The sequence below is a fragment of the Geotrypetes seraphini genome, chromosome 2 (genome assembly GCF_902459505.1).
Source record: "Geotrypetes seraphini chromosome 2, aGeoSer1.1, whole genome shotgun sequence".
In the NCBI taxonomy this organism is placed as follows: domain Eukaryota; kingdom Metazoa; phylum Chordata; class Amphibia; order Gymnophiona; family Dermophiidae; genus Geotrypetes; species Geotrypetes seraphini.
The window spans coordinates 114,351,451-114,377,761 of NC_047085.1; the positions used below are offsets into that span (position 1 = coordinate 114,351,451).

The following is a 26,311-nucleotide window of genomic DNA, read 5'->3' on the forward strand; positions in this document are numbered from 1 at the left end:
TCCTGTGCATTGGTACTGGTGCCGGTGCCCAATCAGGTAAGCGATGTCTTTGCGGTGCTGGGGGGGATGTAGGATCGCGGGGGGGAGGATGCTGGTTCGCAGGCCAGAAGAGGAAGTAAGCGGGGGTGGCGGAAGAGGTTTTAGCAGCATGCGCGGTATACGCGTGTGCGTGCTATATAAAAATTTTTTACAGAAATGCTTTGTTCCCGCGCTATACGCGTATGCGTGTTATACACGTATGCGCGTTATATGCATGAAAATACGGTATATATATCAGAAGGCAAGCGCATGCATGTAGACATAGAGGAAATTGTTTGAGGAAGTTTAAACGAATTTGTCAAATAAATGAGTTTTAGTGACAATTAGCACTCAATTATTGGCACTAATTGACTCATTAGCCAATTTAGTTAAGTGCACATCCTGGATTGTTGCCCAAATACTGGCACCCAAATTTGGGCAACATATAGAATCTGGAAGAAAATGTACATATATTTCATGCTCTATCCATATTTTTTCAATATATATGGAAGTTAGTAATAAATGTTGCACCCTATCAATAAAGGGGAAACAATCACTGAGGTCAGCTGGTTGAAGTCCAAACAACAAGATAGAAGTGTAATAAATTATGAAAATGGATTTAGATTTCTATCAATCAGTCTGGTTCATATTACGGATATGAGAACAGGCAGTTGTCAGCATTAACATTCAGCATTACATTGTGTTGGCATATCCAGAATGTCAGCAAAGGCTTATGGGATATTATATTAACCAATCAGACACTTGGGAATGTCTGAAGAGAGACTGAATGGCCCCTATTTTACATATCTTAAAGCCCAATGCTTTCAAACAAAATGATAAAGACAGGTGCTTAGGTATAACAAAAACTCAGACAGGATGGCTCTATCCATAAGGGTCACACCTCCTTGTCAATTGAGGGCCACTTTTTCAAACAAATACCAAATTGTGATGCAGAAAGATACTGAACAATACTAGAAATTCAAGAGACTGGCTTCAGCCCCCTGGGTCTCTTCTATCTCGTTTCTACAAACCCACCCATTCAGACACATGCATCATTCAAATTCAAATCTATAGAGATAACTAAAACCCTTACACTTCTCCTCCACTTCACACTTTCACATGTACTCATTCAGACACACAGGACATCCATTCATAAATATCCTTCCTGCTCCCCAGATCCAGATCAGCCATTTTCAGGCAGGTATATTTGTTCCTTATACAAACACAAAAGCAGGTCTGTAACCAAATTTTTTTTCTGTACATCTGTATTAAGCCTATTTGTATATACAGTATATAATATACTTTTTCAAAATCATTCCTGGCTATTGTCTCATTATTTTACTTCCCATTGCCTCCTAGGCCTGAACCTGGGACTTAAGAAAACACTAGGCAACCCTCCCCCGTCCCCGTCCCCCCAAAAAAAAAAAAAAAGATTACAGTAATTTGAAATTTTGTGTTTTATGAAGATTTCATTCCTTAAAATACCTGGAGGTTGTATAGTCAGATAACTTCACCTATCCCATACTCACTGTAGCAGGTGTTCTCAGGACAGCAAGCATGTACTCTCATATATGGGTGACATCATCCATAGTCAAAAAGTATATTATTATGTTAAAACTTTAAGACATCCCATATCTATCCATCTATCCATCACCCAAATCTTGTCGTTATACAAGATTTTTTGATCAAACGTTTGCATTCCAGGCTAGTAAAATGAATACATGGTGGAGCACTCTAATTCCTCAAGCTCAATCTTATCATTCTTTTAGACAAGTATTGAAAACCTATTTGTTTGATAAATGTATATCTTGATTGTTTAGTATGGTATTTATGACATGTATATGATTTGCTGACTGTCCAGCTTTTTGTTGATGTGAACTGCCTAGAACTCATTGGTATGGCGATATACAAAAATAAAGTTTATTATTACCATGTGCATGCTGGTGCCTTCCCGTCCAACGTCACTTCATAGGACCTGCAGTTCACTAAGATAGCTGAGAAGCCAACTAGGGGAGGTGGGAGGGTTGTGAGAATATATGCCTGCTATCCTCAGAGAACACCTGCTACAGGTGAGTAACTTTGCTGTATGGAATAGGTGAAGTTATCTGACTATACAACCTCCAGCTATTTTAAGGAATGAAATCTAAAAGCTAAAATAGCTCCCCCTTATTTTCAGTTCCTGAACCAGTTGTTCCAAGAAGCAGTCATTTATGGCACCTAGGAATTTTACCTCCTTAGCACTCCCTGATGTAATATTTGTCTAGTCAATGTTGGGGTAATTGAAATCACGGTTTATTATAAACAGTGACATACCTCTAAATATAGAAACAGGAACCTAGTCAACTCCCACGAAAAATTGAAATCACCCATTATTATACTGTTGCTCAATTTGCCAGTTTTCTTAATCTCTGAAAACATTTCTTCATCTGTCTGCTCATTCTGTCCCGGGGTATGGTAGTATAACCCTACCTGTATATTCTTTCCTCTCAAAGGTCGTCTTGGAATTTCATCTGAACCAGTCTATAGTTCCCCCTGCCTTCTTTCTAAGATCACATTCTCACCTTGGTGAAGCTGCACTCCACACATTGGACTGTAAACGTGCTCTAGCTTACTACTTGGATCAGACAAAACTTCATGAAATTTCCACTCAACTGTTCCTGTCATTTGATCTTAACAGACTAGGAAATCCTTTCACCAGGAGAACTATCTCCTCATGGCTGGTGGACTGTTATCTCCTTTTGCTATGCTTGGGCTGGGCTGACTCTTGAAAGCTGTGTTACTGCACATAAAGTTCAAGCAATGGCGACTTCAGTAGCTCATTTAAGTTCCACTCCCATCAAGGACATCTGTAAAGCAGCCACCTGGTCCTCAATTCACACTTTCACATGCCACTATTGTTTAGAGAATCATTCCAGATGGGATAGTCGGTTTGGCCAAGCAGATCGTCAAAATTTATTCTCCACTTAAGATGCCAACTTCCTTCCAACCCTTTTGGTTTCATCAGGCTTATGGTAGTTCAATAACCCTCTTCTCAGAGACATGATCCTGGCAGCTAGGGAGTCATATGCATAGAAAAGACTGCCCGAGTCATTATGTGAGGTTCCATCTCTTACATTATTCAAATCCAAGCTAAAAGCCCACTTTTTTGAGGCTGCTTTTGACTCCCATTCACCGTAAAATTACCTATATCTTTCCTATCATTCTCTCTGCAAGGAACTCCCCTACCCCTATATGTCCTGTCTGTCTCTCCAAAGTAGTTTGCAAGCTCTTCAGAGCAGGGACCATCTGTTACATGTCAAATGTACAGCACTGTGTACGCCTTTCAGCGCTACAGAAATGTTATATAGTAGTTAATAGTAGTAGTAGTGGGCAGAGCTACAGCCAGCCAGAAGGCACCATTCAGAGGCAGAAAGGGACAGGACTACAGGCAGCAAGAGAGGTGGGGGCAGCAGAGGATGACTAGAAGCAGGAAAAGGATGGTATCCAGTACAGAGGAATATCAATGTAAAAAACAAAAGTCTGCAAGTATAAAGCACAACATATTCTGAAGATATTTGAGATTGTTTCTAATATTGTAGCCAGTGAAATATTTATAGCAAACACCATATAGCAAAATATGTAAATGGCAGTTATCAAAACAATCTCAATAACTGTCTGCAACTTTCCATAAGCTTACCCTCTTTTAATGGATTCCAGAAATTGAGAATTCCTTGGGTCTGTGTAAGATCTCAACTCTCCATCATCTAGACTGAAACCATTTTTCCAAAGCTTAAGAACAATTTGAACCTATTGGAAGAAAATAGGCTAATATAAAGACATATTATAAATATATGGTAACCGCAAAACCTTTGAGGTTTCCCATTCACCAATGAAGGAGAAATATTATTTCTGTATATTACTTACATTCAGATAGCACAATGGAGCTAACTATACTTACTAAGGTGGCATTGTCACATTAATAGTTAACATGTACTAACTATTTCCATGTTAATTGTAAGGCATAATCCCCACAGATTCACTAGCCTTCTCCACCCAATTTAACATTATTTTCTGATTAAATCCCACTGGCTCCCAATTAACCACTGTATTACCTTCAAAGGTTTACTTTTAGTATTCAAAACCCTTTCTACTAATGAACCTCAATTTGCGTACAGCACTTCGCGTTCTCTCCGGTCTACTAATCAAAAGCTCATAGTAGTCCCCTCTTTGAAAGTTATTGGAACACGACAACATAATATATTTTCAGTGATGGCACCGCAGCCTCAGCATTTAAGAGAGGAAAACAACTTGAGTCGTTTTAAAAGTAATTTAAAAAGTTTTCTTTTTAAAGACGCTTTTAATCTTTAAATTATGCCTAAATCTTATATTAGTTTTCTTCTTTGATTGCACTTTTCCCTCCCTATCGTTTTCTCCATATATGGTTCTCCTCTGTACTTCCCTCTTACCTTCTGTATTAGTCGGTCTGTAAGTCTATTTGTCTAACCCATTATTTTAAATTTTAAATTGTATGTTTAAATATATGTTTATACTTTTATCAATTTTGTACCTCGCTTAGCAAAACTAAATAAGCGATTCATCAAACTACCAATGTATGCTAATTAAATTTTCTATGTAATTAAAAATTGTGATCGTGATTAATCAAAAGACGGGTCCAGCACCTCCTCCTTCAACTTCCCCCGCCACCCTCTCGGCTGTCCGGCAGTTCTCCCTCTCTGGCTGTTTTCTAAACTTGCCTGGGTCATAGGCAGTATCTGCAATGCAAGCATACTTCCTCCGCTTGCCCCGATAGCCTTCCTACAGCCACATCCCACTCTCTTGGAAATAGGAAGTTACATCAGAGGTAGCAGGAAGGCTCCCAGGGTTGGCCTAGGAAGCCTCCTTGTATTGTAGATGCTGCCCATGACTCATGCCAAGAATAACGGCCAGAAGAGTAGAGGGAAGCAGAGAGATGTCAGACCTCTGGGAGAAGGGGGGGGGGGGGTCAGAGGTACAGTTAATTTTTTTTAAAATTTGAGATTGATCATGACTAAACATTTTAATCATCCAACAGTCCTAATTAATTACCTCATTAACAGTTCAGGCAGCTTAACAAATATGCCTCTTAATAAAGTTAAAGAAAACAAAAGACTAGGTTCTTATCTTTGCTAATCTTCTTTCTTGTAAATCCAAACTATTCCTGGACAAGTGAGTTATGCATCTGTAGTCGCTAGACAGCTTGTAGGTAGCATCATTTGCATATTATTTTTGGTCCTTCCTCTCCTACTTTAGGACTGCCCCCAGGACTCCAGTGCGTGCAAAAGCAGACAATAAGACATGTAGAGGACATAGAGAAAAGAAAGAGGTACAGGGACACTCCCCGACAAATAAGTCTAATCTGCTCATAATATGAAAGGCATAAGAACCATAAACAATTGAAACAGGTCATTTCCTTTAGATTGAGCCATGTAGTCTCTATAAAATAAAGTCAGAGTTTTTTTAAGATGATTGTTAAATTAAACTTAATGATTTTTAACATATAATTCGTTCTTTGTTCTAGAGACTTCACCTCCAGCTTTAAATCGTAATTGTTTGTCGGTTCCCTGAAGCAGTACCGAAACGTGGCACGTCGGAACCAGCCATTTATTCAAAGCTAAGTTCTAACACCTTTTGAATTATTAAATTACTTGAAAGAAGCTCTGGCATAGCTGTAGTGGCTAGCAATGTAATAACAAACGTATGCAACCTGGAGTAACTTTGCATTGAACACTGCAATGATTGGGTGGTGAGGCGGAGAGATTAGCCTTCATGTCTCTGAGCAGAGTTCTATTCGGATATGCAAACTGATTAATATTGAATTGAAATCCATGCCGATTATATATATTTTTTATATGTAGTGACTTTTTTGATCATCATCTCTAAGCTTTCACATAGGCAGCCACAGTTAACTTCTTCTTGTTGAGGAGACGAGTAGCAATCACGACAGAAGAATAGCCTCTTCAGACTAAAGTCACGTACTCAATAACCAGGCTATAAGACCAAAACGATCTGGATCCTGAACTGCAAATCAGGCCCTGCGTGAGCATATGAGGATGACAGGGGGCGGAGTCCAAAAACAGGCCCCAAGGAGCCTTAGGAAGATCTGGAGAGAAAGATTAAGAGCAAGGTAAAAACAACAGTCTAAAAACAACTTAAAACACAAGCTTAAAATAATAATATAAAAGTAGAGAGAGCAGTGCAGAGTGAGCAGTGCTTCAGGTGCAGAGTGGACCTGATGGAAGAATGCAGTCGGCCCTGATCCTGGACATGCTTCCATGGAGCTACGCAGCCTGCGCTCAAGCCCACTCTCCAGGGAACAGTCCCTAAGCCCTGATTTAAAAAGTGCAGGCTATCCAGAGGGTGCATTACCAGGCAGCCAACCCCTTGAAAACAGATTTTCAACAAAGTCTGTGATCTTCCGCAGTGAGAGCTGTACTCGCAGCACGCAAAGTTGCAAAGCGTGACCAAAATGACTGCGTTTAAATAAAAATAAACATGAGCAGATGAGACAAACTCCTACTGTCAAGCTTATAGGAATGCACCTGGAATCCTGGGGGCAGTCCTGAGGTAGGAGGGGAGGGACTGAAAACGTTATGTAAATGATGCTACCTACAAGCTGTCTAGCGACTATAGATGCAAAACCCACTTGTTCAGGAATAGAGCTGGATTGTATAAAAACAATTTATGTTTTGCATCTTAACAGATCATTATACTACAGTGTAATAAGTCAGTATCTTAAAAGCAAAAAAAGCAGATAGAAAGTGCAATAATATTGTAAAACAAGGGAGAAGGGATAGTGCAAATGAACACTGTTTTTTGTTGGTTTTGCACTTTCTCAAATTCCCCAGAAAGATGGAATGGTTCAAGGACACTGACTAATATCAGCTGAGCTACAAAGGGATTACCAACTCAACGGCCTTGAGACAAACTACTGCTCTTGAAATGAACAATTAGCCTTGACTATATAATCAATAGCATGGCTCAATGCAGCAAAAATAAAAGAGAAAACAGAAAATACACAAGTTAGAACAGCATTAGCACAAGGTTAAAGTATGAAGTAATGCATTTTAATTTATATAAATTTGGATTTAAAAGTACTAATTTTAAAAGCAGTTTTAAAATCAGATACTTTTAAAAGCAGTTTTGAAATCTTTTGGGCACAAAGTACCCACTGAACTGCAAGTGGATTTTGATAAGGAAAATACTTCACAGACTTTCTCTTTGAAAATTCAGGTGGTATGCAAAATGGGCCTGATTCTGTATAGTCAAACAAAGCAGAAGCAAACAAGGCATGCAAATGGGATAGAGGAGAATAAGCTCTTTATTAAGTAGAAATGGGACAATACTGGCAGTGTTTCAGCAAAAACCTTCATCATGAGTCCAAACACAAACAATAAATCCCTTTACAGGGTTCTAGACTGGAAATAAGAGCTAAGTGTGAAAATTAAGCTCATTCAGAGCAGAAAAAGTAGAATATACTCTCAAACTGACGTTTTTGATCTCTTTTTTTTGTGGACCTGTTTCTGTATAGTACAATCAAAGTTGACTGCACAAATCTGTATGCATTGCTGATTTGCATGCACAACTTGTTTAAAAACTAATCAGTGCTGATAATTAGCTATTAATAACTCATTAATTGGCACTACTTAGAAGTTACACACACAGCTTTCTATGCATCAATAATAATAAAAAGCTAAGCGCGCATGCGCACTCACGTTGCGTGTTCCCTGATCTGTCGTGGCAGCACGAGTGCGCATGCGCGCGTATTACGTCACCACAGCCTCCCTGCTCTCCACCTCGCGCCGCTGCTTTCAAAATTCCCTGCTGGGAGGGCATGGATGTGGAAGTGTGAGCTACTGGAGGGCCCGGTAGAGGTCGGAGTCGCTCCGGGGGAGGCGGCGGCTGCCGAAGAAACAAGATGAAGCGGTCGTGCTTTCCTTGAATGCGCGGCTTGCGCCTCTTTCCCTCTGTCGATGGCGCAGAAGCCCCGGGTCGACGAGAGCCCCGTGCGCGTGGCGGTGCGCGTCCGAACCTTGCTGCCCAAGGAGGTGTCTACACGGCTACCATTCGTGCCTGCGGGCGGACCCCCAGGGCCGACGGGTTGAGCCTACCATCCAACCCTCCCACCGCGAGATGAACACAAACCTCCGGCCTGCAGCAGCTCCACAGCACTCTAAACATTCTGCTTCCAGCCTTCTACTGTCTTGATTTTCACTGCCGAGGAAATCAGGACAGTAGAGTGCTGTGGAGCTGCTGCAGGCCGGAGGTTTGTGTTCGTCTCACGATGGGAGGGTCAGTGGGGTCAGCTGCATGGTAGCGGTAGTGGGGGGGGGGGGTGGGGGGTAGATAGAAACATGCTGCAAATGCCGAATTCTACTGTATGGGAGAATGGGGGGGGTAGAAATTAAAGGTTCTACTGCACAGGGGGATGGGAGGCAGGCAGGCTGGCTTTGGGGGGAGGGTATGGGTGGAACAAAGTCTAAAAGGCATTGAGGGGGGCATTGGAAGGAGGCACTGGGGGCACTAAAGACATAGGAAAGGGCACTAAGGACACAGGAAGGAGGCACTGGGGGCACTGAGGGCACTAAGGGAAGACAGAAATGGCCATGGAGAGACAGTTAGGGAAAGGGGGCTGCTTTGGGGGGAGGTCTGTGCTGGGGGCAAACAGCTTTGCTCTGGGGTGAATACAGAAGGGGGCCACGGATAGACAGTCAGGGAGAGGGAAAGGAGGCTGCTTTGGGTGGAGGGGTGTGCTGGGGGCAGACAGTTTTGCTTGGGGAGGGGGGAAGATAGAAGGACACAGACAGTGGACAAGGAGAGAGAGAGAAAGAAACACAGACAGACAAACACATCTATTCTAGCACCCGTTAATGTAACGTGCTTAAAGACTAGTAATCTATAAAATGGTGCACATAAATTCTAGTACATGGATCTCAAAAGGAGGCATGGGCAGGTCATGGGAGTTCCTAACATTTTAGATCAAGGGTGCCCAAAAGGTCGATCGCGATCGACCAAGTAGATGCTTCCAAGACATCAGGCCAGGCGCATACAAGCGCCAGGCTCACAGCCTTCCTCCCTCCCACCTCCCCGTCAATTCTGATGTCAGAAAGGAAGTTCTGGGCCAGAACTTCCTCTCCGACATCAGAATTGATGTTGGGGGAGGGATGGCTGTGGGCCCGGTGTCGGGAAAGCAGGGAGAAATTGGCGGTGGTGGCTTGGGAGGGGGCAGGGAGAAAGACAGACAGAAAGAAAGGGGGGCAGGGAGAGAGAGAAAGAAAGGGGGCAGGGAGAAAGAAAAAGAAAGAAAGAGAGGGAAGGGGAAATTTTGGGTTGGATAGTATGGCCTTATATTGAAGAATACCAGTATGATTGTTTATGTTTTGGGACTGGGATTTGGCTATCTGGTACATTTGCCATTGTGAAAATTCAATAAAACTTGTTAAAATAAAAATTAAAAAAAGAAAGAAAGGGGAGGGGGCAGGGAGAAAGAAAGAAAGGGAGCAGAGAGAGAGAGAGAAAGAAAGAGGGCTGAGAGAGAAAGAAAGAAAGAAAGAGGGCAGAGAGAGAGAGAGAAAAAATAAAGAAAGGGGAGGGGCAGGGAGAGAGGAAAAAAAAAGTTGGACTCATGGAGGGACAGAGAAAGATGTTGGTTGGGGAATGGAATGAAGTCTGGAGGCAGAAAGAAAGAAATATTGGATTTACAGTCAGAAGAAGGAAGTGCAACCAGAGACTCATGAAATCACCAGACAGCAAAGGTAGGAAAAATGATTTTATTTTAAATGTAGTGATCAAAATGTGTCCGAATTTATATCTGCTGTCTATATTTTGCACTACGGCCCCCTTTTACTAAACCGCAATAGCAGTTTTCAGCGCAGGAAGCCTATGAGCGTAGGGAACATCACGAGGCATTCAGTGCAGCTCCCTGTGCTAAAATCCTCTATCGCAGTTTAGTAAAAGGGAAGGGGGTATTTTTGTATAGTTGTTACTGAAGTGACATTGCATATTTTAAAGTCATCTGCCTTGATCTCTTTGGAAAAAACCCCAAATATAAATGATAATTAACATTTTCTCTGCGTACGGTGTGCTTTGTGTTTTTTAAAAATTTTATTGTTGGTAGATCTTTTTGACTTGGTCATTTTAAAAGTAGCTTGCAAGCCAAGAAGGTGTGGGCACCCCTGCGTTTGATGCACTGTAACAGAATATGCCCAATTTGCATACATCTTAGGCATGGGTATTTAGGCCTAGTTTTCATTGGCCTAAATGGGTGCACCTAAATATTAGTTGTGGGTATGGATACTAAGGGCTCCTTTTACTAAGCTGCATTAGGGCATTAAGATGCAGAATAGTGCGCGCTACAATGCTGTGAGTGCTAGACGCTAACACCAGCATTGAGCTGGCGTTAGTTCTAGCCACGTAGCACGGGGTTAGCGCGTGCTAATCTGCTGCTTGCGCTATAAACGCTAGTGCACCTTAGTAAAAGGAGCCCTAAGTGTGATTCTATAAACTGCGCTTACCTACAGAGGCATTTTAAAGAATTGTACTATGTTCTTTTTAGTGCTGATTTTTTAGGTTTCATAGAAAATGGCCCAATATGGGCAAAGCTTGAGAGTTGGTGTAAAAAATTTACCAGAAAGCAAGCAGGGTAATTTGAAAATACAGTCATCACGTGTACTTTTCCTCTCTCTTTTAACCTGGCTCATTTTCATGTAAGTAAAAATACATGTGCTTAATTCCACCCAGATAAAGAGGAAGACTAGGCAATTTTCATACCATATGCTCACCCATAACTTTTGAATATTGACTTCTTTGTGTTCTTCAGAATGTGCAATAAAACAGAACAAATAAGCAACTCTCAATATAGCAGTTAAAATATTAAAGAAATACATACATGTGAACCATTTAGCAGCATAAAAGTATACATTACCTGTCAATGAGTGGGAGAAAACCAGATAGGAGAGAGACTAGCGCATGAACCCGTACCACCTCGCATGATAATCTTTTTTAATGGCCATGGCAAAATTAGTGCGTGACCATTAATTGAAAAAATATGAAAATAGGCCATCTCACTGCAGCGGCACAGATCCCAGGCACTATCAACCAAAGAAGAAGTGAAATTAGCAGCTCAGGTGTAGGCTGTAAGAGGGAAGACGACTGAGAAGCAGAGGAAAAAGAAAAAGGGAAAAGCAGTAGTAAAGGAGTAAAAGAAGAAAGGAGGAGGAGGGCATCTAAGCTCCGCTGTAATTGAAATGGAATCAGGTTCTGATGCTAACATTTAAAAAAAGATAGAATAGCTTTTAAACTAAAACTGGAGCAAAGCCAACAGTTGCTCAGGAGCGCATGGTTCAGGGTGAGGTATCTTTGAAGGATACTATCAAAACAGCAACGCTGGGGCCTTCTGTTAGAGAGCTTGTAATAAAGGCAAAGAAGTCAGGAGCTTTTTAAACACAGTAAAGAAAACAAATTATCCTTGTCACCTGCTAAGTAGTTTGTGAATACAAACAAAAAGCACAGTTTGAAATGTCTATATACTACTGCTAGAAGCCTAAAAAAGAAGAGTCGTCAAGAATATATAACACTAAATGAAGTAGATGTAATAGGCAACTTGGAGACCTGATAGAAGGAAGATAACCAATGGAAAACTATTACCAGATTATAAATTATATTGCAAAGATAGAGTGGATAAAATTGATGGGGGTGCTATATGTTAAAGAAGAAACAGACAAACAGTGGAATCCTTAAGGATAGAAGTTCCATGTAAGAAGGAATAGAGAATACTAATAGGGCCATACTATTATACATCAAGCCAGAATGAACAGAGATAAGATTAAATGGCTGTGCTGCTCCTTGTGACCCTGGGCAAGTCACTTAATCATTCACTGCCCCAGTTACATTAGACAGACTGTGAGCCTGCCAGGACAGATAGGGAAAATGCCTGAGTACCCGATATGTAACCCATTCTGAGCTCCCTTGGAAGGATGGGCTAAAAAAAATCGAATGAATGAATGAATAATGGTTTTTTTCCCTTTATTTATTTATCAATTTTACATTTATCAAAATCGAACATTTTGTACAGAAAGATTGTTTGTTAACATAACATTAAAAGAAAAAGAAAATAGAAAAAAAATAATTTTCCTACAAGAATAATTTTACTTCAAACAATCTCAAGTCCACGTTTCGATCCAAGAATTTTATGAGTGAACATTAAAGAAATTCAATAGATATATAGGCATAAACAAGGTATCTATGACTGGTTCGAGGAGCTAAACTCTAATTAACTAATTGATGTTCCTTCCTTTTCCAGACGTTTCAGTGTCAGGAAGGTTGTAAGTTGGGCCGGTTCAAAAAAGACATATTTATTATCTCAATACCTTACAATGCACTTACATGGGAAACGTAAGAAAAAAATACCACCCAACTGAGTGACATCTGGTTTCAATAAAAGAAATTGTCGTCTGCGGTTTTGAGTTTCTTTACTAACATCTGGGAAAACTTGGATTTTCAAACCTAGAAACTCCTTATCTTTATTTTTGAAGAACATTTTTAGTATCCATTCTTTATCTGGCAATAATGCCATAGATAATAGAAGAGTAGCTGGTTTAGCCAAATCCTTATCAGATACTTCCAAAATTGCTGTCAAATCTAATTGAAGGTCCTGCTCCTGATTCTGATCTTCTGCTTGCTGTTGCAATACTTTACTAGGGAGATATTGAGTACTCAGGAATTTTCAAAATCTCCATGAAGTACCTTTTCACCATTTCCCTTGGACTTATAGAGGGAACTTTTGGAAAGTTTAGCAAGCGTAAGTTATTAGCTCTATAACTATTTTCCATTGTCTCTAATTTCCTTCTGATAAACTGATTATCTTTTATTATTGTTAATTGAACTTGTTTAATCGTGGTCACTTCTTTTTCAATATCTCCTACATTAATTTTAACATTGGAAATTTCTTGTCTATTTTCCTCTATTTCTTGTTTCTGAGTTTTTAAGTTCTTTTCACCTTCTTTAATCTGTTTAGACAAAGAGTCTTCTAGTTTGGAAACCAAGTCCCATATTGAATCCAGGGTAACTTCTGCTGGCTTCTCTAAATGAAAGGAAATTCCATGTAATGTTTGTTCCGGCTCACCTTGTCTGCCGAACCTGGAAATCTCCTACCGATGGTAATCTAGCCGGTTTTTTTAAAATGAATTTTTATCAAGTTTTCAAGGCTATTAAAAAGTGCATAAAATTGTATATACATTAATAATCATAATCAGCACTTACAAACCAACAGTAACAATACAAAATGAATTACCCCCCCCATCCAGTACATTCAATCAAGTACTAAAATAAAGGAGATAACCCCCCTTCTCTGGATGTGTGTATAATCTAGAGGAAATTAAGGTAAGAGACAACTATAACGAAGTAACAAAAGACGTCAATGGACCCCAAACTAATCCAAATAACTTATTATATCCCAACATGTCAGCGTTCATGTTTTCATACTTGTAGCATAAACATATAGTCGCCCACCAAAAGGTAAAACTAAGGTAATCCCAATTTTCCAATTGCGAGTTACCATTTGCATGGCTATCCCGGTTATGATTAGGAAAAGCCAGCATTTATATCTATCAAATGGGGATGTAATATGCAAAAGTGTCCCACAGATAACTACATCATAGGTTAATGAAATCGATGAATCCAATATGGTATTAATATGTCCCCATATCAACTTGGATGAATGAATGAATAAATTAATAAATAAAATGCTCACCCTTCTCTGTACCTTTTCTAATTCTGCTATATCCTTTTTGAGTTGTGACGACCAGAATTGCACACAGTATTCGAGGTGTGACTGCACTATGGAGCGATAGAGATGTTTAAATACCTAAGTAATATAAATGTGCATGAGTCGAGTCTCTTTCATTTGAAAGGAAACTCTGCAATGCGAGGGCATAGGATGAAGTTAAGAGGTGATAGGTTCTGGCGTAATCTGAGGAAATATTTTTTTACAGAAAAGGTGGTAGATGCGTGGAACAGTCTCCCGGAAGAGGTGGTGGAAACAGAGACTGTGTCTGAATTCATGAGGGCCTGGGATAGGCACGTGGGATCTCTAGTAGAGAGAAAGAGATAATGGTTACTGCGGATGGGCAGACCAGATGGGCCATTTGGCCTTTATCTGCCGTCATGTTTCTATGTTGCACACTGAGCAGAGGGTTTCAATGTAACTTCAATGATGACACCTAGATCCTTTTCCTGGGCATTGACTCCCAACGTGGAACCGTAAATCACATAGCTATAGTTCAGGTTCCTCTTTCTCACATGCACAACTTTGCATTTGCTACTACTATTTATCATTTCTATAGAGCAGGAGTGAACACTTTTTGGGCTTGTGAGCAACTTTTAAAATGACCAAGTCAAAATGATCTATCAACAATAAAATTTAAAAAAACACAAAAGCACACTATGCAGAGAAAATGTTAATTATCATTGCGCTGAATGCCCTGCGCTGCTCTTGATGCTCATAGGCTCCCTGCGCTAAAAACCGCTATTGCGGTTTAGTAAAAGGGTGTTCATAGTGAAAAATATAGACAGCAGATATAAATTCTCAGTATGGACACATTTTGATCACTAAATTGAAAAATCATTTTTCCTACCTTTGTTGTCTGGTGATTTCATGAGTCTCTGGTTGCACTTTCTTCTTCTGACTGTGCATCCAATATTTCTTCCCTTCTTTCAGCCTCCTGTATGCTTCCTCTCCTCTAGACCTCAATCCCTCCCCCAACTTTTTCTTCCTCTCTCCCTGCCCCCTCCCCTCCCCTTTCTTTCTTTCTCCCTGCCCCCTTTCTTTCTATCTGTCTTTCTTTCTGTCTCCCTGCCCCTTTCTTTCCGTCTTTCTCTCTCCATGCCCCTTTCTTTCTTTCTGTCTCTCTCTCCATGCCCTTTCTGCCCGTCTCTCTCCATGCCTCCTTATTTTCTGTTTCTCTTTTTTCTTTCTGTCTCCCTGCCTGCCCCCTTTCTTTCTTTGTCTTTCTTTCTCCCTGCCCTCCCCCAAGCCACCACTCTTGGGGAACAGCACCCCAAGCCACTGCCGCCAAATTCTGAGATCTCCCTGATGCCAAAAAGAGGATGCAGAAGCGCCAGGCCGACCAGCCTTCCCCTAACGTTGGAGAGGAAGTTCTGGGCCAGCCAGGCAAAGAATGGGGAAGGCTGGTCGGCCCGGCACTTCTGCGTCCTCTTTACAGCGTCGGGAAGCAGGTAGAATTTGAAGGCAATGTGAGTCTATCATGGAGCCAGGGATGGGCTCTGCGATCAACTCGCGTTGCCTTCGCGATCTACTGGTTGATCGCGATCGACCTTTTGGACACCTCTGCTATAGAGCTACTAGACACACGCAGCACTGCACATAAAATATGCAAGAAAGAGTCCTTGCTCAAAAGAACTTACAATGACAGACAAACAGGACAAAAGGGTGAGTCCATATATGCTGCTCAGGTAGGAATCTACAAGGGAATGATAAGGGAACTAAAGGGAACTAAAGGGGGAATGACAAACAGATATGGGTGCTTTACAAGTGGGTTGGACTTAGGACTTAAAAGCATCTTCAAAAAAGTTTTTTTGGGGGTTTTTTTTTCATGGATTTGAATACTGTCAGAGACAGAGCCTGACATACCAAGTCAGGCAGTTTGTTCCAGACGAACGGTGCAGCAAAGTAGAAGGAACAGTCTTGAGATCTGGCAGTAGAGGAGAAGGGTACAGACAGGAATAAATTAGGTCTTACCAATAATTTTATTTCCAATAGTCCCAACAGATCAATCCAGAAACTTGTGGGTTGTGTCCATCTACCAGCAGGTGGAAACAGAGCGAATGCCTGAGCTCTGCCCTTATAGCCCTCTGTGCAGCAGCCTTACTTCCAGTATTCTACATAGCAGAGAAGTACACATAATGTGAGACAGTAAAACTTCTGCCACTGAAACTGAAGAAGGGGGGAAAAAAAGGAATGTGCTAGCCCATGCGTCCCCCTAAAGGAATATTATGGCCACCAGACTGACCAGACTAGAGATGCAGAAAAGCTAAACTGCCTAAACCCTGGATTATGCTACTTTTTTGTTTTTACTTCTCTTTGCAACTCCAACCAATTTGTGAGGACAACTGTTCGCTGTTACCTCACTAAAATCAGAGAACTCACAACAGGGTGTGCCTCTGGATTGATCTGTTGGGACTAATGGGAAAAAAAATTATCAGGTATAACCTAATTTATCCTTCCATTGCGACCCACAGATCAATCCAAAGACTTGTGGGAGGGCCCCAGAAACCCCAGCTACTAGAACTGAGGCCCTGAAGGCCGAGTCCCTCCTAGCTGACATCAATCTGGTAATGCTTTGAAAAGGTGTGCAGCAAGGACCAAGTTGCTAACTGGCAATGTCCTCAACTGACACTGTCTGAGATTTCACCGCATGTGCCCTGGTAGAGTGAGGTTTAACTGTCAAGGGTAAGGAGCATCCCCTTAACACATAAGGAGACAAGATGGAATCCCTAAGCTACCTCACTTGATCACCCTTCTTGTGTCCCGTGAACACCATAAACAAATGATCTGAGTGTCGGAATTCATTGGTGACCTCTAAGTAATTGACCAAAACACAGCACTCATCCAGAAATCGCAAAATCCAGAAAATCTCCAAGTAATCTTCCCTGTGAAAAGATGGCAAGAAAATCAGCTGATTCAAATAAAAATATGAGACTACCTTGGGCTGAAAAATAAAACTGAAGAAAGGGGTGCCGACAGGAGAGCACTTGCAACTCCAATGCCCTCTTGGCCAGGTAACAGCTATCTGAAACACTGTCTTCAAAGTAAGATCCTTCCAAGTGACCTGACCCAAAGGCTCAAAAGGAAGGCACTGCATTGCTCAAAGCACTAGATTAAGGCTCCATGGAAGACAAAGTGCCCATCGAGGAGGTCAAAGATGCTGTACTCCCCTTAGGAAGCGCACTACATCCGGGTGCGCCAACAAGAACCCTGGATGCATCCCCCAAAACACAATAAGGCAGTTACCTGACCTTCAAAGAACTGCAGACCAAACCTCTTTTTAAACCGTCCTGCAAAAAGGTGAGAATATGAGACAAGGAGGCCCCTAAAAGCTTAACTGCTCTCTTTGAGCACCAGGCCTCAAAAGTCCTCCACACCCTGGCATATACTGCGGACATGGACCTCTGGCATATACTAGCATATACTGGCATGGACCTCTTCCTGGCCTGCAGCAGTGTAGAAATCACTTCTTCTGAAAAACCTTTCTTCAAACACACCCTCTCAAGAACCAGGCCGTAACTCCAAAAGAGGAGGAATCCTTCATTAGAACCAGCTCATTGTGTGGCGGCTGCTAAGAAAGCAAATAGAATGTTAAGAATTATCAGGAAAGGAATGGGAAACAAAGATGAAAATGTTATAATGCCCTTGTATCGATCTATGGTACAGCCACACCTCGAATACTGTGTGCAGTTCTGGTTGCCTTATCTCAAAAAAGATAAAGCAGAATTAGAAAAGGTACAGAGAAGGGTGACAAAAATGATAAAAGGGATGGGACGACTTCCCTATGAGGAGAGGCTAAAACGGCTAGGGCTTTTCAGCTTGGAGAAGAGACGGTTCAGGGGTGATATGATAGAGGTCTATAAAATAATGAGTACACTTCTCCCTCGTCATTCGCGGGGGATACGGGCAAAGCCGGACTGCGAATGGCAAAAAAACCGTGATTATCCGGCTCTGACCCACCCCCACCTCCCTGACACCTTCCCGGCCTTACCTGGTGGTCTAGAGGGCTTTCGGGGCAGGAGCTATCTTCCTACACTCCTGCCCTGTGCAGATTGCCATGAGGAAATGGCTGTAGGGAGTTCCCGACGTAGTCTTGAGAGACTACGGAAACTCACAGCAGCCATTTCCTCATGGCGATCTGCACGGGGCAGAAGCGTAGGAAGATCGCTCCTGCCCCGAAAGCCCTCTAGACCATCAGGTAAGGATGGGAAGGCTGCAGGGAGGAAAAAATATGGGTTATTTTAAAATTAAGACTGCTTTTTTAAATTTTCCCCCTCCCCAGAAAAAATTGCAATTATATGAAACCACAACTGGAGAAACCGCGAATGGGGAGGGGGAAGTGTAGAGTAGAAAGGGTAGATGTGTTCACTCTTTCCAAAAATACAAGGACATGCGATGAAGCTATTAAGTAGTAGATTTAAAACAAACCGAAGAAAATATTTCTTCACACAACATGTAATTAAATACTAGAATTTGTTGCCAGAGAATGTCGTGAAATCAGCTTAGTGGAGTTTAAAAAAAGGTTTGGATAATTTCCTAAAAGAGAAGTCCACGGGCTATTATTGAGATGGCTTGGGGAAATCCACTGCTTATTCCTAGGATAAGCAGAATAAAAATCTGTTTTACTATTTGGGATCTAGCTAGGTGCTTGGGACCTGCTTTGGCCACTGTTGGAAACAGGATACTGGGCTTGACCCAGTATGGCAATTCTTATGTTCTTACCAGCCCTTGTCACAAAAGCCCGTAATGCCTGAGGTAGTGGGTCAGCTACTAGCAACCGGATGAAATCCTCAGACCAACTAACACCATTCTCATCAGGTGACGGCTGTTACATTTGAGAATTCTACTCACCATGGGTCAAGGTGGGAAAACTTACAGACGAACCACTACTGGTCAGGGCAGGAACAGCGTTTCTCAAGATTCTGCCCCCAAATTTTTCTTCTGCTAAAAAACCACAGAACTTTTGCGTTGTATGCCATTGCCATTAGATCCATGCCTGGCCTCCCCCAGCGCTCAATAATTTACTGAAAGGCCCCCCTCGAGAGCATCCACTTTCCCGGATCTAATAATTGCTGGCTAAAGAAATCCGTTTGAACATTCAGCTTTTCTGCAATATGTGTGGCTGAAAAAGTAGACAGCTGGGTTTCTGCCTACTGACAGAGGAGTTGTGATTCCCGCAGCAGAGAAGAACTCTTGGTGCCCCCTGCCTGTTGACATATGCCACTGTTGTCGCATTGTCCGAAAGAATCAGACAGCTCTGCCCCTAACAGCAGGAAAGCCTCCAGGGCTCTGCAAATAGCCCTCAGCTTCAAGCGGCTGATCAACCACAACACCTCTGTGGTTGACCAAAGGTCCTGCGCTGTCCTGTCCCTGCAGTGGGCACCCCAGCCTGCTAGACTGGCATCTGTGACAACCACTAGCCAATCTGGCATTGACAAGGGAACTCCCTTGCCCAAGTTGTCCGACTGTAGCCACCACCAACCATGGCAGTCTCCTCTTGTAGTTCTCTGAAAGCACGGACCACGGACTAAGCAGGGACATCTGCAAGGCCCTCATGTGAAATTGTGCCCATGGTACAACCTTCAGCATAGATGCCAGTGTCCCAAAGACTTGCACATAATCCCAGGCTCTGGGAGCCAGAAGCTGAAGCAGAGAGGACAGCTAAGAGCAAAGCTTTAGCTACCTATCATTTGGCAGGAAAACCTCCCCAAGGCATATGTTGAATTGCACCCTTAAATATTTCAGGGACTGGGAAGAAATTTTGCTGCTTTCCTCCAGATTTATGACCCAGCCGAGGAAACGAAGGTTGACCATTCTGTTCATGGCCTTCAGACCTGAATCAACCAGTCGTCTAGGTAAGGATGCATTCTGATTCCTTTCTTGCGAAGGAAGGCCACCACCACCACCATAACCTTTGACAATGTTCAGGGAGCCATGGCGAGCATAAAGGGCAAGGCCTGGAACTGAAAATGGTCACCTAGTACTGCAAAGCGGAGGAAACGCTGATGAGGTGGCCAGATGGGAATATGCAGGTATGCTTCTTTCAAATCTAATGCTGTGAGAAACTCCCCAGGATGCACCAAAGCAATGACGGACCTCACGGTCTCCACACAGAAATGGTGCACCTTGAGTGCCTTGTTGACGTGTTTGAGGTTAAGAATAGGTCGAAAGAACCACAAAGTAGATGGAATAGTGACCTTGACTCCACTCTTCAAGCGGGACAGAATGCACTGTCTTAAGCTGCTGTAGATCTGCAAGTCTCTTGCACTGCCTTGACTGGCAGCTTACATGGGGAGTCTAGATAAAAGTCTTGTAGAGGATCAGGGAACTCGAGCTTGTAACCATCTTGGATTATCTTGAGCACCCCTTGGTCTGTGGTAATCCTGGCCCATTCCTCTAAAAATAGGAACAAGCGCCCCCCCCCCCCCAAATGATGATTTTGGATTAGGCATGGAAGGCATCATTGTGAAGTCTGAGAGGTCACCAAGGATCTGGAAGCTGAGGCGACAGCTCGCTTGTCACCACAAAAAAACTGCTGTTTCTGCCGAACTCGTGGTCTCTGGAATGACTCAGATTTCCCTGGTCTCTAGCACCTTGACTCCCGAAACCATGACTTTGCTTGAGCATTGTGGAAGGAGGATTTAGACTTATCTTCCGGCAAGCACTGGCCTTTGGAATCTCCCAGATCCATCACAATCTTCTCCAGGTCTGCTCCTAACAGGAGCTTTCCCCGAAAGAGAAGACGAGCCATCCTGGACTTAGAAGCCAGATCTGCGGCCCAATGCCACAGCCAAAGTCACCACCTAGCAGAGACCAATAATGAGATCTCCTTAGAAGTCACGTGCAACAGATCATAAAGCAAATCTGCTGCATAAGCCAATCCAGTCTCCAAGGTGGGAAGGACACAAATCAGATCCTCTGCCATACTTGCTTGCTGTACCCAGGAGAGGCCATATAAACCACCTACAGTGGCCCGCAGGCACAATGCCACCACCTCAAACACCACTTTCAGGAACTCCTCTATATGTCTATCGTGGATATCTTCACTGGTAACATGGTCTTATTCATGACCACTGAGATCAAGGCATCCACCTTTGGCAGCCTAAGATGCTCTAGTTCCTCCCCCAGGGGTGGATACAATTTTCCCATAGCTCACACTACCCGTAGATCTACTTCAGGCGTGTCCCATTGAGCTGAAATTAAAAGATTCAAGGCCGTATGGATGTGAAAGGACCTAGAGGGCCACTTAATGCCCAACATAATGAAGTGAGTCTGAAGGAAGGGGGTCTGGAGAGGAAATGTTCAGCATTCCAGAGCCTGGACAATAAAGGAGGGTAATCCATCCTTCCCAAACAAATGGGCCATCGTAGGGTCATCCCAGTTCTCTACTGGGAACTCTCCATCTTCCAGGACTTCTCCCTGCGAGCCCCTAGAAACAGTGACCTCCAGAAGGTCCTCCAAATCATAATATGAGACCACTGAAGCCTCATCCTGATCCCTCTATACCTTTACTCAAGACCTATTCACTGGGAGGGCACCAGCAGGCTGTTTCAACAAAAAAGTCTGGTGAGAAGAATGGAATTGAGGGAATCCTCTGCTCCAGAGATACTGCAGTACCCCCCCCCCCCCTTTCCCTCAGAACTCACTCCTGAAGATGCTGAACTCATTGCTGCCCTCGTGGTAGGAAATCCCTGTGTAGGTGCAACAAAAATGGCAGCCACTGATATGTGGCTCGAGAGGGAAGTCCCTGAGTCTGCCAAAATCTCTGCCAATGTCTGTTTGCTGCCCTGCATGGCTTGCGCTGCCATTGACATATAGCCATGGTTGCAAGACAAACAGCCACCTAATGTGCTCCTCCTGCTCCCACAACGTGAACATCATTTGGTGAACTCCATAGCAGCAGTCTTCACTGTTCAAGAAACTTGGCTAAGAAGGGGAGGAGGGAAACAGGATGAAAGTTGGGGGGGGGGGGGGTTGGTAGAGTCCAGTGATAGTTTTTTTTGAGGAGCAGTGTAACTCCAATATTGTTTGAAGGCGTTGGGCACAGTTGAAGTGGAGAGCAGTAGGTTAAGGATATAGCAAATAGAGGGGATGACAGTAGGAAAGATAGTGATAAGTACTGTATTTTTTGCTTCATAAGACGCACCTGACCATAAGACGTATCCTAGATTTAGAGGTGGAAAACAAGAAAAAAAAAACCAAACATTCTTACACAAATTCTCCCTGCCAGGCTCTGGACCCAAACCCATACTCCTTGCCAAGCTCTGCACCCTGTCCCCCCTTCCCTGCCAGGCTCAGTACCTTGTCCACCCTCTGGTGGTTTACTGGTAGGCCGGGCACAGGGCAGGCAGACATGCAGGGCCCTCTCTGTATCTTTTTTTAAATCCTGGAAGATGTGTCAAGATTGAGGACTGCAAGGTATTCACAGTGCCTGCAGGAAGCCTCCCTTACAGAAACAGGAGTCTCGGGCCATTTGATGTCCATACACTGGCTTCAGACTGTAGCAGACTGTGTGAAGCGAAGTGCAGCTGGAATCAAGCCGCCGTCCATGGAGTCTTCGCGGTGTCGGCCGTCAGGAGCAAGCTCTCTGCGCTACTGCCTGGGCTGCGCTGCTTTCTGAATGGCTGCCATCAGTTCTCGCGGTACTCACGAGAACTGGGCAGCCATTCAGAAAGCAGCGTAGCCCAGTCAGGAGTGCAGAGAACCCGCTCCTGACGGCCGACACACCACTGCCCACCAGGCTATTAGCTGAATTTTAAAAGGTACATCGGGTGGGCAGGGGGAAAGGGGGTTCATTTAAAAAAAGTGGTTTATAAAGGTATGGGGAATCCATGGATCCGTTTTAAAAAGCTACAACAGGGGGAAATTTTAAAAAGGTACAGGGAGTTTTCAAAATTTATATCTTCATTCCATAAGACGCACTGACATTTCCACCCACTTTTGGATGGAAATAAAGTGCGCCTTAAGGAGCGAAAAATACGGTAGATTGGTGGGGATGGGATCAGAGGAACAAGTAGCGAGTCTGGAGGAGGAAAGAAAATGCATTCACATTAAACATCATCTGCAATTTTGAGGCCCAGTCTCCCAGTGTCATTTTGTGATTTAGCAACTTTGTGTTATCAGTAAATTTAATTATCTCACTAGTTATTTCCATCTCTAGATCATTGATAAAACATTTTAAAAAGTGTTCCCAACACAGACCTTTGGGGAACCCCACTATTTACCCTTTTCCATCTTTTAAGCAGTTCTAAATCCGTAATAGGATATTACCTCCTATTCCATGACTTTCTGATTTCTTCAGCAGTACCTTGTTACCTTGTCAAATGCCTTTTGAAAATCCAAATACACAATATCGACTGACCTTTATCCACATGTTTATTTACACCTTTGAAGAAATGTAGTAGAGTGATATGCCTTGACTAAATCTATGTTAATCTTTGTCTCATTAATCCATACTTTTGTATATGCTCTCTAATTTTGTTCTTTATAATGGTCTCTACCATTGTGCCTAGCACTGACATCAGACTCAACAGTCTATAGTTTCCCGGATTATCTCTGGAACCCTTTTTAAAAATTGGTGTTATGTGGGCCATCCTCCAGGCTTCCAGTACCATGCTGGATTTCACAGATAAATTACAAATTATTAACAACTAGTCTTATAGCCCGTTACATTAACGGGTGCTAGAATATATGTGTGTGTGTCTGTCTTTATTTTTTTTTCTCTCTCCTTAGCTGCTTTCTGTATTTCTGTCTGTCTTTCTTTCTTTTTTTTTTTTTTTCCTTGGCTGCCCACTACCACCCCTTGCCTGCTCCCCCTGTCCATTCTCCCTTCATTTTACCTCCCCTGTGTCCTCCACCACCCCATCACTGCTCACCTTATCCAGCAGCAGCCCTTCTCCCTTTGTTTTACCTCACCCTATCCATCATCACCTCCTTCCTGCTCCCCCTGTCCAGCAGTAGGCCTGCCTTCATTTTTCTGCCCCCCCCTGTCCATCAGCACCTCTTCCCCTGTCCATCAACCCCTTTTTCCTGCTCCCCCTGCCTTCCTTCCTTTTTCTGCCCCTCCATTTCTGTGTGCTGCAGCATTTCCCTCCCACCCCACTTCTCTGTGCAGTATTTTCCTCCCCCCCATACCTTTCTCCTTAACTCCATGCCCTACCATTCGAAGCCGGCAACAGCAGCGAATTTTAAATACTGCTGCTGCCCGAAGAAGCCAGGCCTTAACCACAAAGCTGGGGGGGAGGGTTTTAAAAGATATTGTGTCGGCGGTGGTGGTGGGGGTTTTGAAAAGCCAACTTGCCTGTTTTATTGTAAAATGCCGTCCGGGTTCGGCCGCCACGGCCTGCAGCCGCCGACAGCCGCCACGGCCGACATCCGCCTCGTGCCACCGAGGCCGACATCCACCTCGGGGGGAGGGAGAGAGAGAGCTTCGCGCGCATGCGCACTCCTACCTGCAGTGCCCTACAGCTCACAGAAAACGGGCACACGCAGGTGGGAGTGCGCATGCGCAGCTTACAGTTTTATTATATTAGATAGCTCTATAAACTGAGTTTTCAATTTAATCAGAACTCTTTAATTTGTCAAATTGTCTCATATCTTCCAGTGTTACAGAGATATGTTTCAGTTTCTCTGACTTATCAGCAATGAATACCATTTCTGACACTGGTATCTCCCCCACATCTTCCTCGGTAAAGACTGAAACAAAGAATTAATTTAATCTCTCTTCTATGGCCTTGTCTTCCCTGAGCACCCCCTTTTACTCCTCAGTCATCTAGCAGTCCAACCAATCCAATTAATTTCCCAGCTTCTTGTTTTCAAAATAGCTAAAAAAAGCTTTACTATGTGTTTTTGCTTGCCATGCAATCTTCTTTTCAAGGTTTCTCTTTGTCTTCCTTATTACAGATAGTGCATTGCACATATTTATGAGTAGCAAGTGGAATGTGTTGTTCTTTAGCAATATTCCAGAGTAGATGTTACTTCATTATTGAAAAGTGAGTTCTGATCCTCTACACCAGGGGTGTCCAACCTTTTGACTTCCAACCTTTTGACACATTGGCTGAAAAAAATGTTTCTGGGGCAGCACAAACGCGTAAATGCTGCAGCAAGACAGAGGAGGGAGCGGGCAAGACAGTAAACACCTAGGGGCAGCAGAGGAAAATACTGCATTGCCCTCGACCGGGGCCACACAAAATACTTCACGGGGCCACAGGTTGGACACCCTTGCTCTACACCTTCTAATTTTTTTTAGCATTTTTAATATATTTATATATGACCCAGAAATGGGAACAATACTTGAGGTGATCAAATTTGCAGAGGACATAAAACTATGCATAGCTGAGAAATAATTTGCAGATTGCACAAAATTGCAAGTGAACCTTGAGAGGCAGGATGACAAGGCATCAAAATGACAAATGAAAATTAATGTGGACAAGTATAAAGTGATGCACATTGGGAAGAATAACACAAATTATAGCCAAATGATGCTGGGTTGCAAATTAGGAATCACTGCCAAAGAAAAGGATTTAGGGGTCACTGTGGACAACCTCCCTTTTATAAAATCATAGCATGTTTTTTAGCGCTGACCGCGGTGGTAACAGCTCCAACACTCATAGGAATTTGATAAGCACTGGATTTGTTACCTCCGAATCGGTGGTGCTAAAAACCATGCTACTGTTTTGTAAAAAAAGGAGGGGGTGGGGGTCAATTTTCTTCTCAGTGTGAGGCAGTGGCCAAGAAAGCAAAGCAGAATGTTAGGCGTTATTAGGAAAGGAATAAAGAATAAATCCAAGAATAACATAATGCCTATCATTCCATGGTGAGACCACACCTTGAATATTGTGTGCAATTCTGATCACCACATCTCAAAAAAGCTATAGTAGAGAAGGAAAGGTACAAAAAAGGGTGACAAAAATGATTAAGGAGATGGAAGGCCTGTCATATGAGGAAAGGCTAAGAGGTTAGGGCTCTTCAGTTTGAAGAGACGAGATGGCGAAAGATGATATGATTTGAGGTATACAAAATCCTGAATGAAGTGGAATGAGTAAATGAGAATCGATTGTTTATTCTTCAAAAAACTAGAGGACACTCTATGAAGTTACTTAGTACATTAGTACAACATTTAAAACAAACAGGATAAAATATTTTTTCACTCAAGAATATACATTTAAGCTCTGGAACTCTTTGCCAGAGCAAGTATAAAAGCAGTTAATGTAGCTCAGTTTAAAGAAAGTTGAGAAACTTATGTATTTCTCCACGGAAACAGTGAAGAACTTTGCCAAATACTGGCACCCACAGAGTTGGCTCCTGTGCCTTCAAAGATATTATCTCCCTTGCAGGGTATGCCAGCACAGCATCTGAAATCCAAAGTTCACTTTTATGAGATCTTGTAGGTGCCAATACCCTTGGCAGAAGCTTTCAAACATCATACTGTAGGTGAACCTGACCATGCATTTTCCACACTTGCTCAGTGTCCTAGGATCAACATAGTTGTCTTGA

The 26,311-nt window shown here is 42.8% G+C and overlaps 1 protein-coding gene across 3 annotated transcripts in view; it reads right to left on the minus strand.

The window, feature by feature from the left end:
* UBXN2B (UBX domain protein 2B) overlaps positions 1-26,311 on the minus strand; it is a 60,109-nt gene that overhangs the window by 17,451 nt on the left and 16,347 nt on the right. For all 3 annotated transcript variants that reach the window (XM_033933950.1, XM_033933948.1, XM_033933949.1), the window contains exon 4: positions 3,695-3,804. In XM_033933950.1, the coding sequence (XP_033789841.1) occupies positions 3,695-3,804 (110 nt within the window). The remainder of the gene's footprint in view (positions 1-3,694; positions 3,805-26,311) is intronic.